This window comes from Theobroma cacao, chromosome 8 (genome assembly GCF_000208745.1).
Source record: "Theobroma cacao cultivar B97-61/B2 chromosome 8, Criollo_cocoa_genome_V2, whole genome shotgun sequence".
Taxonomy (NCBI): domain Eukaryota; kingdom Viridiplantae; phylum Streptophyta; class Magnoliopsida; order Malvales; family Malvaceae; genus Theobroma; species Theobroma cacao.
In genome coordinates, this window is record NC_030857.1 from 16,056,056 (window position 1) to 16,075,114 (window position 19,059).

Sequence of the window (19,059 nt, forward strand, 5' to 3'; positions counted from 1 at the left end):
ACAGCTTTAACATGTTTGTCTTAATTTAGACAAGAAAATATGTTTGTTTTAATTTAAGACAAGAAAAATATTTTGTCTTAATGCAAACAAGGAAACATATTTGTCTCAATTTAGACAAGATAAAATATTTTTGTCATAATTAAAGACAAGAGTTGTCTTAAATTAAGATAATGCTAGAAGGATTCTTGCAAATAAATCTAGACATCCATGTTGATAAAAGAAGACTCCATGTTTGATTATCACTCTTTTATTTATTCGTACTTCTTTTTCGATAAAGATGGATAATAATAATATAAGAGTTACTATTCAACAAGGAGTTTTATTTTATCAAGAACTCTATATGATAATTAAAGAATTAAATTATTTATTTTTTAATTTTAATTTTGATAATTATGGAGCATGTTTGATGCTCCCATAGCTCTAAATGGATAGTCAAAATCAATTCAAAGGTGTTTGATTTTCATTAAACCTTTGCGACAAAAGTTTTAATAAAAAGTGAAGAGATTGGACAAAAAGAAACAAACGTACTTTTTCTTGAAAAAGTTTCAACCGTCACTTCTCTCCTCCTTTTCCAAACTTTGTCGTATCTTTCTTCCTCTTTCCCATTATTGGCTGAATTTTATAGAAGAAAACAGCCATTAATTTTTAGGAAGAAAAGAGAGACAAAATCCATTGCCATCTTGTGGTCTTGCATTCCACACCTTCTCCACTCAAGGTTCAAGTTGAAAGCGTTCTTGAAGAATAAGTGATAAACTTATTTGGTTGAGAAATCATTCATTGGTGTGATGGTGTCCAAAAATAAGAATCTCAAAATAAAAGGTATGTTTTTTTTACTTAATAGATTCTTATTTTTTAGGATGTGATTATGTTACTTGCAATAAGAATGATGTGTGTTTCTGCTTGTGTAATTGAATTACTTACTTCCTTTATATAAGAAATTTTTTGAAATCCATGCTTTACACAATCACATCAATCCACTAAGATCCTACTCTAACACATCGAAATTGAATCATTCTCCTTAACTTAGATTAATGGAATACATGGCTAACTTAAATCCATATTATGTAGACGTCTCTATCGAGATCGTGCACACATACCTTTTTAAATTAATCTTATATGTCTATGCAAATTAATTAGAAAAAGTTCATTATGTTCGTGTTCTAATATGGCTGCCTAAGGTATTTAGGTATATGTCTATCTTAAACACAAAACTATCACCTAACTCCAAAGTGAGTCGAACAAAGGCTATTCATAACAATGATCTGTTCTAAACTCCCTCTGTCAAGTTCCATTTAAAGACTCAATACATTTCAACTAGTGATCAAACAGTAAAAGGCAATAAGTGCAATAATTAAATAAACCATGCAATTTTCATTAATAACAAGTAAGGAAAATTCAAATATTCAAACTACATAATGAAATAACCATAATCCTAGAAAACAAATTAGTTCATCATCATTTTACAACAAACATAATTAAATTAAGAGAAAAGATCATTTCTTAAGCAAAATAACAAGAAAGAAATGAAGAGCAAAGAGTATCAAAACCTCTTTCAATTATGGACCTTAATTCCTTTGATTTCTTCTCGTTTCTGTTGTTGGAGAGCCTTTTCTTTTCTTCTCAAAAACTGTCATTCAATGCCTCTTTCTGCCTCCTTTCTCAACTACTAGAAAAGGCCTATTTAAGCTCTAAAAAACCCTAAAAACTCATTACCTGATTGGCTACACATTAATAATCTAAGTTAAAGCACGGTGCCCTTGCTCCAAAGGTGTCGCGGCACTCCTAAATTTTATATTTTTTTTTCAGTTTTCCAACTGGTGCCGCAGTGCTCCTCATTGGGTGCTTCAGCACTAGACTCTTGGGTTTCTATATGGGTGCCATGTGCACGCTTGGGTGCTTTGGCCTCGAGCTCTACAAGGCCGCGGTGCTGCCACTTATTCTACCTTCCTGCAAAAATGGTAAACATGAAAGTTATAGTCTATCTCTTAGCTTTGCAATGATCTAAGAATCACATTGATTGGATCTCTTTAACTCATGTTATGTCTGAATCACCTCAACATGTTCAGTAGAAATCTGCACTAAAGAGATCCCATTAAAGATAAGCGATAAAGAAATTAAATATTTAAATTACATGTGAGTTCAATTGTAATCCTAGAAAATAAAATTAGCTATTCATAATTGAAAAAATAAATAACAATATATAAATTTCAACCTCTTAGAGTAACAAGAACAATAAAAGCTAAGGAAGAAAACAAAATGATTAATTATAGCCTTACTTTCCAAGTTTCTATCTCCACTTTCAGCTTCTTGAATCTCTAAAAGTTGTCTCTTTGATTCTCCTAAAACATCCTATTTATACTAAAAATCTTAACCTAAAATTCCCTAAGTTAACCTAGTGACTCTAACTTTTGGGCTAAAAAGTGTAATGAGGCCCAAACATCAAATATCATCTTCACAATTTCCATTCCCGTAGCATTACGCCTCATCATTTTCCAACTCGATATTCTCTATCTTTGAAGTAGAACTAGGCAAAGTAATCTACAAGAAAGTTGTAGATCTGTCTCTTAGCTTTCCAATGATGTAAGAAAAGAATCATTTGCAGTTTTTTGGAAAGAGTTATGGGTAAAACACTAAAGCATATGCAAACAAAATTTTGGTCTTTCAAACACCTTATTTTCCAAAATTAAGCCTTATTTTTCTTAAATCCTACAAAAGCATAAAAACTAATAAATAGTAAATAAATTAAGATAAATAAACATAAAATTAAAATAACCTTAATAAAATAAACTAAATAGAAAAATAACTAAATTCTAACCTAAACTCAAGAACTTAGTTAGTTTTTACGAACAATTTGAGATAAAAATAATTCTATTTCATAGAATTATCAATAATCCCTATAGGGTACTTGATTGATCTGCTGCTAATTGTAAGGAAATTATAATAGGTTGTATCTCCTTAAGTCCAAGTTTCCTACCAATAAATGGCATAAATGAAACACTAGCACCTAAATCACATAAAACTTTAGAAAATTCAACTTTACCAATAGTACAAGGAATAGAAAAACTCCATGGATCCTTAAGCTTTGGTGAAAGCTTATTTTGGATCATAACACTGCACTCCTCATTAAGTGCAATTGTCTTAAAATTTTCCAACTTCTTTTTATTAGTTAGAATGTCTCTCAAGAACTTAATATAGCTTGGCATCTGCTCCAAAGCTTCAACTAAAGGGATATTAATATGGAGCTTCTTAAATACCTTAAGAAATCTCTAGAATCACTTGTCAAGTTTCTACTTATAATAACATAGAGGGAAAAGTTATAGTGGTTATGATGGATTTGATTGAGCTTTCTCACCTTGAGCTTGTTCTTCAAAATTTTCAACCACTGTTTCTTTTTCAATAGGTTTACTTGGAGAATCAGATTGCATACTACTACCTTCTACCGCTTTCCCACTTTTGAGTGTGATTGCATTGTAATGCTCTTTTCTTTCTCTTTTGGGATTGGGTTCAGTGTTACTCAGTAAAGTTCCTTAAGGCCTATTATTGATGGCATTAGCAAGTTGACTAACTTGTGTCTCAAGGTTCCTCAATGATACTACCTGACTATGAATAAGAGAATCAGTCTTTGCTATTGTCACAACCCAATCCCAAGCCATGACCGGTGCAAGGACCCATAGGCATAGCCCACTAGGCCCAAGCAAGCCTTCCTATATGAATATGTACATTAGTTCATCTATCATTCATATTTCTTTAAGATCTATACTTAATAGTGTTCGAATGCTAATTTCTTTGAAGACAATTCGTAGAACCCAAGTAAATACTCACACTGGCATCATAAATTAAAATATATATAGATAGTTTGTCAAATGTATCTTAACAATTCACATTAAACATATATGTGCATTGTCACGACCCAAAACTTCCCATCGGGCCGGTGACAACCGTCGTGAAGCCTCGACAGACATTCTTCACCCCGAATGCCGATCGAAACCTCCCAAGGCTCTCGTATCAGCTTTCGCACTTCCCTGATGAGCAATAGTTATCAAATATTGCAATTTGAAGGATTACGAGACATTTCCAAATCAGAACATAACATATTGTTTTTTGGCTCACAAGGGCATTTTTGTCATTTTTCATCAAAAATCTTAAAACTTGCTAAAAATGTAGTAGGTAAGCAAAAAATATGTATTTAGTGATTTAAAAAAAATTAAGTATCTAAAACGTTCATTTAAAGTGAAAATTTGGCCATTTGAATATAATAAAAATATTCAATAAAATAAACTATTTTCTTGTAAAATAATTTTTATAAAGCTATCGGTAAATAATTCTTATAGCGTAAAAGTTAATTATATTCACATATACTATAAAGCAAATAACCAAAGCATAAAATTACTTTTACAGTGACACGTGAGGCCCCAACTGACCAAGAAGGTGTAGGGCTACGAACCCATACTTTCCAAGATGCAACTTCGAGATTAATTCTCGTCTTAATCAACTATCAACAACCTATCCTGAGCCTGAAAAATGGATAGGAAGAGGGGTGAGATTACATAATCCCAGTGAGTAAACAGACACCATCTAAACTATCTAAAGGCGAGTAAATGGAGACGAATTAAAATATTCTTTTCCAATATATGTTTCATAACATGAATATTCAGTTTACTCAATTAATCAACATGGCTTATATATCTCACAAAACTTGGCTCCTGCCAAAAATCATTCCCGGGGATGCCTTGGCCTAGGCATCTGATCAAGACCTCCAAGGTTGTTCAGTATAGTACACACATGAACATATTTTTACATTTGAAAATCTAGCCATGTCTTGGCGTTGGCTGAGTCTCACTCTCACGTGGTGGTCCACGTGAAGTGCACTCAAATCTTTACCTCCAGAGACACCCTCCACACGGCTCTCTGATTGAGGTAAGGTATATCTGATTCTGTGCCCCCTCTCTTAGGCTGGTCCACAGAACCTCCAGTGCAGGGATTATGGATTATTTTATCTACCAACTGATTTATAAAATCTTTATCTGCATGACATGGTAATTTATTACAATCCAGCCTCTCAAGGCTAAATACATAGTATATATAATTTTGATACAAATACTGACTTTGCCATTCATGCTCACATATTGCTATAAGCCATATAATTTAAAATACAATTTATAACACAAGCAAGCAGTCTCCAATTACTCTATTTTCAAAACCAGTGTTCAATTTTTTAAAAAATTTATAAAATCATTTTATAAAATCACAATTTCTCCTAAAACATAGCAATTTACCATTTAAACCCATTTTCTATAAAATCACACAATTGTATAAAACTACTCTAGATAATTAAGACGATAATAAGTTTACTCACAGTATTAGGAGTAGAAATACTCATATTTTCAGTCCGCATGTACAGTCCTTTACCCGTATCCAATGGCTCACCACATAGCCATAATCCATGTCATATATTCCAATTAAATTGTGTCTAACAGTCATAAGCTATTTCAGGCTCGATATATATGCGTGATATGAAATGAAAAATACACGGGTAGCCATCTAGACCCGATATTGTCCTAAGTCGATTTTTCATCCGATAAATTGGCCAATGCGTCCAATTTCACTCCAACTTGCTCTATTTCTTTTCCAATCCCTCAATTCACCAAAGACTATTATTTCTTAATCAAATCACCTAGAATAACATCTCATTCTTCCTCATTATTCACTTAAAGAATTCGGCTATTGATGGGCACCAAACCTTTGGTGGTTTTCTTCACTTGTTTTCATGTTACACATCATTAATCACCTAAAAACACTAACATACCTAAAAATCAAACCAATCCAAGATCATTCTCTGTCCATACCCATTTTGACCAGCCATGAATTTACCATGAAAGCATGCTTCTCAACCATGGAAATTAAGAAAAAATGCATGGGTAAGGTAAATCACTAGCAAAATCAAAGAAATTTTACCTTTGCTTNAACCATGGAAATTAAGAAAAAATACATGGGTAAGGTAAATCACTAGCAAAATCAAAGAAATTTTACCTTTGCTTGATCAAATCCTTGAATTTCAACACTTTCTCTTTGATTTTTCCCACCTAGGGTTTGTTCTTCCTTGGTTTCTCTTCTCTTCTGGTTTGGCTGACCACTATGGGAGAAATGAGCTGATTTTTATGCCTTTTTATAAAGAAACAATAAAATAATAAAAGCATGACACATGACATTTCCTTATTGGATCAAATTTTAAATATTTGAATTTTAATTCTTTAATTCTCTACCACACATTTCTCATGCTTATCCATTTTCATGATGAATAAAATCCCTTGGTCTTGACAAGTGTCGGGGGTGAAAATTTACCAATTGCCCCCAAGATGGTAAAATTACTGTTTTACCCCTAGATAGTGAAAATTCCAGTTTGACTCCAAATTGATCCTCGAACTCCGAATTACCATTTTGAGTCATCCCTGAACTATGAAACTCTTAATTTCACCTTAAAATTCCTATTTGAACTAGTTCGAGGCTTAATCGACTTAATGGTACCATTAGGGGTAATATCATCTTTTAATGATTTTTCGAACTTCCTAAATATGCAAATATTCTATTGAACATGTAAATGATGTCGTAATTATTTTATAGAATAGGGTTTGACATGCATATACAAAGACCTTGACCGTCAGCGGAGTGACTCTAGGCGTGGGCGCTAATATTTAGTGTCAAGGTGACCTACGAAAAAATAAATAAGAGGAAACACCTCGACTTAGGAATCCATCTACCTTCGAACTTGAAAACTAAAACATGAAATTGAAAATAATGAGTATAAACTCAGTGAGTGAACATAGGAAGGGAACAAGCAAATGATATGGAAAGATTTTGAAAACACAATGCACTTATTTTAAAATCAATGCAATTTAGTTTAATTTCTTGTAAAGCCCCTTAATTCAACCTTTGATTATTTAGTCCCTTAAAGTGAAGGATTTATAATCCACAATGGAGTTGAAAAGAGTGAAAACTACAGAAAATATCCAATCAAGACAAGCAAAACAAAGGGTTTCTCGCTGTAGCAGAAAGGCATTCTATAGCATATAGTACAATCACATTTTTATTTTCATAACTTGGCTATAGCATATATATATATATACACATGTACACCACCGTAGCCTTACTCAGCTCATGTGCACTCCCTACACGCACAAGGCAATATCATCATGTGCACTCTCTATACGCACATTTTAATATCATCATGTGCACTCCCTACATGAACATTTCAATATCATCATGTGCACTCCCTACATGAACATTTCAATATCATCACATGCACTCCCGCCCACATCATTACCGGCATGTGCACTCCCACACTGCACACCACCGGCAATGTCACATACACTCCCACACCCCACGTGCACGGTTATAGCTATTATACAGCATTATCACTTGAAGCATAACACACATATCCACATAATATATGAACACATGGTTTCATTATATCATATATTTTACCATATAAAAATATTTCATCAAGGGCTTGTTCCATGCACATTTTAAAGAAAAGTCCGATAAAACATTTCAAGTGATTCAATTAAACATGTATGCATTTATCCCAAAACAATTTCATGCAAGTTCACTCACAATGCCTTTGTTGATGCTTTGATCGACTCTAACTGTGTCTAATGCTCCGAATGGAGATGTGGAGTCTCGTTGGAACCTATCACACACAATAGCATCATACCAACTCAATTTACATAAATATTATTCCAAAAGTTGTTTCCTAAATCAAGTTTACTAGTTATTCCTAACTAGCTTCTAATTATCATTTAAGTAGTCATTGTTCACACTAGACATGATTAAATAACCTTCAACAATAAATCAGCCCACAAACCTAATTATTGGCCATCATCAACAACTCAAAAATCAAATCTACCTCATTACTCACCTTAGTGGCTTTATAGTGGAATTCTTTTCAAGAGTTGTTCAAGCTATCAAAGAAAGTCTATCTATCTCTCTCTCTCAAAATGTTCAACTAGTGAGAGAAAGTACAGAGGAAGAGCTTTTGAGGGTTCTTAAGGTGTAAAAGTGAAAAAGTATGAAAAACCCTATGAAAAAGTGTACAAAAGCATGAGAATCGGAGTTAATTCGAGAAAGTTATGGAAGCCTTAAGGTTTCTTTTCCATGGAAGGGAGAAAATGTTTATTGAGGAAAAAGAATGGGAAGAAGAAGAAGAAGCTGCTGAAAGTGAGGATAAGGTGTGGAAGCAATGAGATCTTTATCCTAAAGTCATCAAAGTTTCACAAAATTTAAAAAAATGCCCCCTTTTTGTTCTTTTGGTGTAGTACCTTAACTTTGACAAAGATTTTGACCACCTTCTGATCAGAAATGAGCAAAGTGAAAATCAAAGTTGTAGCTCTACCTCTTAGCTTTCTAATGGTCCAAAAATCATGTCATTTAGACTTCTGTAGTAGGAGATATGCTTGAAAAACCGAAATATATACAAATAGAGCAACAGTTAATTATGCACCTTTCTTCACCAATTGAAATTATTTTTGATCCTACTCCTATAAAAACATAAAATAATTAAAATAATGTAAAACTAGCATCATTAACTCAAAATAAACATTTAAATATAAATTAAACTAAACTAATAAAATAAATAAAAATACCTAAATTCAATCCTAAATCTAGTCCAACTTAGACTAATTAGGTATTTAATCTCCCATTAAATATGTGAATTTGATGCACTCAACAGTCTACGTCTAGTCACGCATCTGTGGAGGTCGGGGTTTCACAATTAGCCACCATATTAAAGTACGGAATATTATAGTCTCCCCCACTTAAATTCACATATTAGCTCACTTTTGAGGGCCGCGACGCTCATCTCTTGACACCCGAAGCATTACACTTTGGGTTTTAGCGCTGCGGTGCTCAAACGTTCTACTTTCCTTGGTTTGTCCAGTGCCACGACAATCCCTTTGAAGGCCGCGATGCTGAAACATTTTGTTTCAGCTTTTTTGATCTTTTTTTTTTTACTTTTTTCGAAACCAATTACCTGCAAAAAGGAAACATAAAAAGAATTAGATCACAAGAAATAAATTGTTACTAACAAAACTTAAATAAAAGATGAAAATAAGTAAGGTTGAGGAGCTTGGGTTGCCTCCCAAGAAGCGTTTTTCATAGTCACTAACTTGACTATAGCACCCCCTTTTTCAATTATTCATCCTCCAAATATGGTCTGAGGCTCAACCTATTCACCATGAATGTGCCCGTATCCTTACTATCAATCTCAATTATTCCACAAGGATAAGCTTTTATTACTTTGAAAGGACCCCACCATTTTTCTTTGCGTTTCCATAGAAAAAGCTTGAAGTATGATCGAGAAAGCATCATTACTTGTTGTCTAATCTCAAAAGGACAATTAGATGGTGGTAGAGGATACTCCTTTGGTGATTGCTTGGGTTTCACGAGCGGAAGTGGTGGCTTAAACTCAAAGATTGGTGCTTGCTCAATTGTAGGTGGCGAAATAGGTTCACCTTTGCTTTCATCAATTAACTCCACTGTCACGACCCGGAACCTCCCTCAGGCCCATGACAATCGCCGCGACGTCCCGATTGACACTCATTATCCGGAATGCCAACCGGAACCCCGCAAGGCTTACATATCAGTTTCTTTCCTTTCCTGTGAGCAATCATTGTTAAATATCGAGTTTTTAGAGAATATATACTATTTTAGATCAAAAACAATCAAAATAAAATTTTCGCCACACAGGGGTATTTTGGTCATTTTTTTCTCAAAAATTTTGAAACTGGCTAAAACGTAATATACAAGTACAAAACACATAATTCATATTCAAAATGAGTTTAAAAGTCTAAAATCTTCATTTAAAACGAAATTACGGTTATTTGAATATAATAAGAAAATAAAAGAAATATTAAGGAAAATATTCTATTTTCTTATAAAACAATATTTATAGAGTTATACGTGAATAATTTTTATAGCGTAAAAGCTAAATAAATTTATACATACTGAAATACAGTAAGCCAAAATATTTAATTTAATTTACAATAACAAGAGGGCCCCCGAATAAACAAAAGTAAAGAGGACTGTGAACCTACGGTTTGGAAAATGCAGATCCAATGGTAGTCCTCGATGAGATCAGCTATCTACAGTCTATACTGAACCTGAAATGGGTGGAAAGGAGTTGGGTGAGATTTTGCAATCCCAATGAGTAAACAGACATTATCATAAATATCTAAAGGCGAGTAAAATGGAGGCAAGTTTAAACAACAAATTTCAACCCATTTCATAATGTTTTCAATTTATTTCTTAAACCATAAAATATTTGTAATTTACCAAAACAGTTGTTAAGGCTTATGTCTTTTATTAAAACAAGGCTCAAGCCAAAACTAATCCTCGGGGATACCTTGGCCGAGGCATCTAACCGAGTCCGCCAAGGGTGTTAAAATATTCACACGTGAAACACATTTTTATTTTTAAAACCAGCCGTTCCTTGGCGTTGGCCGAGTTACACATTCACGTGGGGGTTCGACGTGAAGTGAGCTCTAATACTACCCCGGGAGTTACCCTCCTCGCCTCTACAACCGGAGTAACTATATAACTGGGTTTACCGTGCCCCTCTAATAGGCAGTCCACGGAAACCCGTCACTGCAGTGACTAACCCACCAATTTTAATAAAATTTCGACAGTATAACGTGGCTTTTATTTATTTATCCAGCCTGCATAGTAAAACAACTTACATAAATTTCCCAATGCATTCACAAAATATAGCCACATATACTCATTTCTCATAAGCCATTCCTAGGAAAATATATATTTTTCAAGTCAATTTGTAGCCTCCAATTACTCAATTTCATAATCAATACAATATATTTTTATTTGTCACATTTATTCCTAAAACATCAAAAATCCCGTTTTAATCTCGTTCTCATTTCATAAAATACATAAAGGGCATTTAAAATAAACTCTAGATAATTTACAATAATAATAAGTTTACTCACCGTTTGTACAAACTAAAAGCTTTCTAAGCGCCCCGATCACTACTCGTCGGGTACGACTTCTTTGCCTTTTCCGGAAGGCTCTCCTCCTAGACACATTACAAAAATTTACACAATTCATCACATTGATGCTAAATCACTATATAATTAACTTAAATCCTATACTAATGCATGGTATGAAATGCAATAGCCTAAAACGGCTTAAACGCGGTATTAACCTATTTTTGGCACTTTGCCCGATAAATTGCTAACGCGCTCCATTTTAGCTCTAAATCATCCCATTCTCTCTCCAACATTTCTAACCATTAAATATCAGCCAATAACCTTCTAAAAACAACAAAATCAGCTCACTCCCTTCCTTGGAAAATTCGGCCAAAAATGGGACATTAACTCGGTTAATTTTCTACTTTGTTTTTCTATCACGTTTAATCGTTTTTCATCATTTTCTCTTCATTTCCCTTAGAATAAAATCAATTCATCATCATTGTACAGCATTGAGCATCCAGCCAAGAGTGGGTATTGTGAAAATTTAATGATTTCTTGCCCAATTTAATTTCTAAACACATTTAACTAACTAAAACTATCAATTTAACTAAAAATCAAAACCTAAAAATTTCAATTTCTCTCCCCTAGAATTTCGTCCAGCCCTTGATATCACTTTTTGATCTCTCTCCTCAAGCATGCTAAATGGAAATAAAGGCATAGGAAAGGTAGAAATCAAGCTAAAATCGAAAAATCTTACCGTTAGACGCGTAAACGGTCGAAAACCGCGAATTTCCCTTTGAATTTTCTTGTTTCTCTTTGGTTTTTCTTTTTTTCTTCCTTTCCTCTCTATTTCCTCTCTTGTTCTTCCTTATGGCCGGCCAGCACTTAAAATTTGGGTTTAAATGGGCTGACTTTTCATTAAAATAATATTATATCATTAAAAAATGCCACATGTCACTTTCCCATTGGCCCATTTTTAAAATTTCATCCATTTGTTTCCAAATTTTCACCATACACTTGTCTCATATATTCATAGCTTAGATAAAATTCTCAGACTCATCCAAAGTCTCGGTGGAGTAATTTTTGAAATTTACACTTTTGCCCCCGTAAAAGTCAAAAATTACATTTTTGCCCCAAAAATTGAAAAATTGCCCATAGACATATTTTTCATCCCTTATACTCATACCATTCTCCAATTTGTCAAATTTGATCTAAATTCTCTCAAAATCTCAAATTTTGTCCGTGGGTGGCAAAATTACGATTTTGCCCCTACACTCCAAAAATCACCAGAATTAAACTTTTTCACTTCCTATCATTAAATTATACTCCAAATAGTTAATCTTGGTCAAAAATTTCACTCCATGATCAAATTATTATCTTAGGTGGCAAAATGACGATTTTGCCCTTGAATATCAAAATTTCTAATTTTACCCCAAATGAACCCTCGAACTCCGAACAATCATTTTTTTCATTCCTGGACTATAAAATATTAAATTTCATCCTACAATTCCTATTTGAACTAGTTCGAGGTTAAATCAACTCAAGTGTACCGTTAGGTACGATATCGGGTTTCGTCTTTTCTTATGTGCTTTCCTAGCATAATAACATGCTACTCAGTGCATGTATGTCATGACATGTATTTATAGGGTTGGGTTTTACATCCACTCTATAGCAACAATTTGTAGAGCTAGGATGTCTATTTGCATTGAAAATATTAAACTCAACAACCTCTTCTCCAACTTTAAAAGTTATCTTGCCTTCCCTCACATCAATGATTACACCTGCAGTAGCCAAGAATGGTCGTCCCAAGATTAAAGGAATTTCTAGATCCTCTTCCATCTCAAGCACAATGAAATCCACCAGAATGTAGAGATGCCCAACTTTAACCAATACATCCTCAATAATCCCAACAAGGTACCTGATTGTTTTATCTGCTAATTGCAAAGAAACTATGGTAGGTCGTATCTCATTAAGTCCAAGTTTCTCAGCAATCGACAAAGGCATAATTGAAACACCTGCACCCAAATCCCATAAAGCTTTAGTAAATTTAAATCTATTAATAGTACAAGGGATAGAAAAACTCCCTAAATCCTTAAGTTTTGGTGGAAGCTTGTTTTGAATTATTGCGCTACACTCCTCAGTAAGTGCCACTATTTCAAAATCTTCTAGTTTCCTCTTCTTGGTTAAGATGTCTTTCAAGAATTTAACATAACTTGGCATGTTTTCCAAAACTTTAGCAAAAGGGATATTTATGTGGAGCTTCTTAAAGACATTGAGAAATTTCTTAAACTGTTTATCAAGCTTTTGCTTTTTCAACCTTTGTGGGAATGATGGTGGAAGATAATTTGCTTGAGAATTCCCTCGATTTTTAACTTGCCCATTATCTGTCTTTTCCACCTCAACTTCTTTCTCAACAATTACCTTTTCATCATATATATGCTTCTTTGAATATTCAATTGATTTTTCATTCACCCCTTCAACTTCTTTTCCACTCCTAAGGGTAACTGCATTACAATGCTCATTACCTTTGGGATTGACTTGTGTATCACTTGGTAAGGCACCTTGAGGTTTATTGTTGATGGAATTTGCAAGCTGTCCCACTTGGGTCTGAAGATTTCTCAAGGATGCTCCATAGCTTTGAATTATGGCATCATTCTTTGATATATACTACAAGAGAAGTTCTTCCACTTGGGACTTCTTTTCAGGAATTGGTGGTCTAGCTTGTCGTTGAATACCAGGAGGCATGTTAAGGTTTGGATTGGAAGGACCTGCATTGTTCCATGAAAAGTTAGGGTGGTTTCTCCAACCAGGATTGTATGTGTTAGCTATGGGTTATTCTGCTACCTGTTGAAGTTCCCCATAAATTGGACTGAGGCAGAATTGTATGAACATTGATCACTTGAATGACTATCTCCACACATCTCACAAACTATAAATGAATTTTAAACTACATGAACTCTCAATGTGTCAAACTTCTTGGACAGTACAGCCACTTGCGTAGCTACTTGAGTAGTTAAGTTGCCAAGTGCATCAATTTCATAAGCTCCAACAACTTTTCTCAGACCCTACCTTTTTGAAGGCCATTGATAATTATTGAGGCCATCTCTTCTAACAAATTATAAGCATCTGCAGCATTCTTACTCATTAATGCCCCAACAACAGCAACATCAATTGTGATTTTTATTAACCCAACTAGCCCATTGTAGAATGTCTGAACTTGCAACTAATCAAGAATCCCATGATGTGGACATCCTCTCAGTAGTTCTTTAAACCTCTCTCAGGCTTCATACAAGGACTCACCATCAAATTGTATGAATGAGGTGATATCATTCCTCATTTTTGCAATCTTTGTAGGTGAGAAAAACTTTGCGAGAAACTTTTGACCCAAGTCCTCCAATGTAGTGATAGACCCATTGGGCAGTGAATTAAGCCAGCTTTTTGCTTTATCCCTCAGAGAAAACGAAAACAGTCTCAATCTAATAGCATTATCAGTTACTCTATTGTATTTAAAGGCATCGTAAATCTCCAGGAAATTTACCAAATGAGAATTAGGATCATCATTGGGTAACTTACCAAATTGGACTGAAGATTGGATCATCTGAATGTAAGCTGGTTTAATTTCAAATTTATTTGCATTGATAGAAGGTCTCCTAATGCTTCGGTGTAAACCTTGCAAAAGAGGAATAGCATAATCCTGCAGTGCTCTATTTGCTTCGGGAACCAGATTAATAGCATTATTGCCATTGTAATTGTTCTCCTTAACCATTGCCTGATTTAAAGCTACAACTTGCAAATTCTCCCTTCAACGTCTTTTGAAAGTTCTTTCTATCTCAAGATCAAAAGGAACAAGATTCAAGTTGTTTCTTCTTTGCATACAATGACCAAAGATATCTACAAACAAACAAAATCGAATATTAAAACAAGAAAAATAAAATTTGAAGTAAGACTAAATTGCTTAGTATTAGTATTAGTAAAAATTCTAGAAACAATTTCTCGGCAACGGCATCAAAAACTTGTCAATTAAAATTATATTACGCAAGTATACGTATCGAATAGATAGTATATAAGCAAGTAAAGTATTGATCCCACAGAGAATTGATATAAAATTTTACTAAGTACTAAAATTATAACAATTTAATCTTATCCAAACAATCAATGTCGAATAATTAAATTAACTAACTAAAAATACTTAACCAAAATTTAAACTAAGAAAAATCAAAATAATAATAACTTGAGTAAATATCAAATCAAACAAGCCTAGGATTACAATATCCCTCACACTTCATCTAAATCTTACCTCTCTTCCTTAACTTATTTCAATGGGTCAAATTGCTAACCTAGAGTCCTAAATTATTTATAAGGGTCTCCCGACTCATTTTATAAAAATATCTATTTTAACCAAATCGCTATATCCCTATGTGAATTGAAATTAAAACAAACTCATTAAGTTCAGGCTTTAATCTAGCTACATATGGCCTATAGTTATATCTCTATCTTATATGCAAATCAATTAATATAATCATATGCTATCTCAATTTTAGTTTGCACTAAACTCCTTTTTTCAAGTTTGTTTAGGTTCCTAAATCAATTTAATTGGTGATCAGGCAATTAAAAGCATTAAGAACAAATTGGAATAAACAATTCATTTCCCATTAAAGATAAGTAAGAAAGAAATTAAAAATTTAGATTACATGTGAGTTCAATTATAATCCTGGAAAAAGAAAATTAGCTATTCATGATCGCAAAGACAAATAACATTGTATAAAATTCAACCATTGAGAGTACTAAGAAAAATAAAAGCCAAGAAAGAAAACAAAACAAATATTTGCCGCCTGATCTCCAAGTTTTAGCCTCAACTTCTAACTTCTTAAATCTCTAAAGGTTGTCTTCCCTAAAGTTCTTCAAAATATCCTATTTATACTAATAAACTTAACCTTTACTACCCTAAGTTGACCTATGATTTAATTGGGCTTAAAAGTGTAATGAGAGGCCCAAAAAAATCAATCGTCAGTCTTTACAAATTTTTATTCCTAACACAATACGTTCAGCCATTTTCTAAATGATTTTCTCTATCTTCAAGGAAGAACTAGTAAAGTGATCTATATGAAAGTTGTAGCACTATCTCTTAGCTTTCCAATGGTCCAAGAATCGCATCATTTGAAGTTCTATAGCCCAGTTATGGTCAAAACACTGCAGCATATGAAAACAAACTTTTAGGTCTTTCAACATCTTACTTTCCAAAATTAAGCCCAATCTCCTTTAACTCCTACGAAAAATATAAAAACTAATAAATAACAATCAAATTAAAAGAAGTAACATAAAATTAAAATAACTCACTTAAAAATAAACTAATTATAAAAACAACTAAAAATAAGTAAATTATAATTGAAACTTTAGGACTTAGCTAATATTTCATAAAAAAATTAAACTACAATAATTCTATAAAATAGAATTATCAATGAAATCAAAACATATTTAGATTTCAGATATTTATCAAAATATGAAGCATGTGGGAAAAATTTTGGATTTCCAATGCACCATCGAGAATCTACTATTCATAGATTAACAATCTATTTACCAAATGAGCAAAACATATTTTTTTACAACCATGACAAATTATCTATAATAATTCATAGGCCTGATGTTACAAAGGCTATGTTTACAGAATGGATGGTTTAAAACGAAATAAATAAAGATGGTAGACATTTAATTTATGTTGATTTTCCAACAGAATTTATGTGGTATAAACAAGAAATGAAATGGAAAAAAAAAACAACAAGGAAGATGTATCAAAAGAATAAATTATGTATACCCTAGAGTTGGAGAACTATATTATATGTGTATGTTATTGAATGTTGTCAAAGGAGCTGTTAGCTATGAACACATTAGAACAATTAATGGTATCATATATCAAACGTATCAAGCAGCATGTCAAGCATTAGGATTACTAGGAAATGACAAAGAATGGAATGATGATTTCTTACAAGCTTTTGAATGGGCTTCAAATGAACAATTAAGACAACTATTTGTTACTATAATAATGTTTTGTGAAGTAGTAAATTCATTAACACTTTAAGAAAACAGCCAAAAATTATTTTCAGATAACATAAAATATAAGTTGAAACATGCATTTGGATGTTTAGAATATTCAATTCCAGAAGATCATTTGAAGAATTATACCTTAATTGCTCTCGAAGATATTTTCAAAAAAATTTTAGTTTTTTAGCTCATTTTAAATTACCCATGCCAACAAATAGAAATTTACATCTACAGAAAAATCAATTGATACATGAAGAAACGAATTATAACTTTGTGTTGAGCTTTAGTGATTACATTTTTACATTTACAATTAGTCTCAAAATTAAATCATGAGCAAATAAAAATTTATCGATGTGTCAATCAATTGATAATGAAGAAGGACACATGATATTTTTCTATGGCCATGGAGGCACAAGTAAAACATTTTTGTGGACCACCATTATTTCTGCAATTCGATCAATAGGTAAAATTATTCTTGCAGTATCTTCTTCTGATATTGAATCTTTACTATTATGAGGTGGTAGAACAAGCTCACTCTAGGTTCAAAATACCTCTAACTATTAACTAGTCCTCCACATGTCAAACAAAAAAAACTTAACTCACCAGATTGATTCAAGCATGTACTTTGACTGTTTAGGATGGTGCTCTTATGATTCATAGATATTGCTTTGAAGCTTTAAACAAAAGTTTAAGTGATATCATGTATGATGATTCTTTTAAGAATAATCTTAAACTTTTTGGAGGAAAAACAGTATTATTAGGAGGAGACTTCAGAAAATTTTTACCTATTGTTGAAAGTGGCACAAAGATAGATGTCATTAATGCAACAATAAATCAATCGCCATTATGGACTCAATGTAAAGTCTTCCATCTTAAGACTAGTATGGGATTAAAACAAGAGGATTTAGATGAACAATCAAGGAATGAAATTGGGGCATTTGGATAATGGTTAGTAAATATAGGCGATGAAAATTCAGAAACAACTATACATGAAAACGAAGATAATTCGTATTTGGTTAAACTACCTAATGATTTGTTACTTCCATACACAAATGATCCAATAAAAAATATTGTGACAACAATTTATGATGATTTTGAGAAGTATTATACCGATACTACATATTTGACAACAAGAGTTGTTTACCCCTTACAATGAAACAGTTGATTTAATAAATGCATCTATGCTTAACTTGGTACCAAGAGAAACAAAGACATATAATGATAGCGATAAAATTTCTCATTCGACAGATCGAATGTCAGAACTTGAATTACTTTATCCAACTAAATTCTTAAACTCACTTAAGTTTCTTGGTATATCTTATCATAATCTCAATCTTAAAGTAGGTTATGTGATTATGTTATTAAGAAATATAAACCAAATTTCTGGATTATGCAACGGCACTAAACTAGTCATTACACAATTGGCTTCAAACATTATAAAAGGAAAAATTATACCTGGTATACATGCAAACAATAAATACTACATTCCTAAAATAGTATTAGTAACAAAACATAAAAAATGGCCTTTTACTTATAATAGAAAATAGCTTCCAAGTATATTATGCTACAATATTTGTCACGACCCAAACCCAAGGGTCCGTGATTGACACACGAGCCCAACAAGCAAGCCCACTAAACCTGAGCAAGCCTCAAAGTTCACAACCATATAACTCAAAGCCAAGGGATTCCATAATCAAATATTCACAATAAAACCAAATATATTACATTATCCTTAGCATATAATTCATACAAATATTTATAGGCCATACGTTGGCCATTCAAGGCAAGTTCACTCATAACAACCCTTACATAAGTTCATATGGCACAACGTGCCTACATACATAACCACAACCAACACTATGTGTGTAAAACCCAACCCTATAAATACATGTCATGACATACATGCACTGAGTAGCATGTTATTATGCTAGGAAAGCACATAAGAAAAGACGAAACCCGATATCGTACCTAACGGTACACTTGAGTTGATTTAACCTCGAACTAGTTCAAATAGGAATTGTAGGATGAAATTTAATATTTTATAGTC

General features: G+C 32.8%; 1 protein-coding gene across 1 annotated transcript; it reads right to left on the reverse strand.

The window, feature by feature from the left end:
* LOC108663040 lies at nt 8,873-14,739 on the reverse strand. Its single transcript, XM_018125532.1, has 5 exons — nt 14,274-14,739; nt 14,043-14,165; nt 13,662-13,741; nt 12,702-13,580; nt 8,873-9,025 (listed from the first exon to the last, which is right to left on the reverse strand). Exons 1-5 carry the CDS (start codon nt 14,737-14,739, stop codon nt 8,873-8,875), a joined length of 1,701 nt encoding a protein of 566 aa, XP_017981021.1.

Excerpts from the sequence above, each read along its gene's own strand:
- LOC108663040 (XM_018125532.1), bottom strand. The coding sequence starts at position 14,739 with ATGGTTAAGGAGAACAATTACAATGGCAATAATGCTATTAATCTGGTT. Across the intron at positions 13,581-13,661 it reads TTCCTGAAAAGAAGTCCCAA|ACCCAAGTGGGACAGCTTGC; the intron begins GTGGAAGAACTT and ends AGAAATCTTCAG. Across the intron at positions 9,026-12,701 it reads CTTTTAAAGTTGGAGAAGAG|GTAATTGGTTTCGAAAAAAG; the intron begins GTTGTTGAGTTT and ends TCCTTTTTGCAG.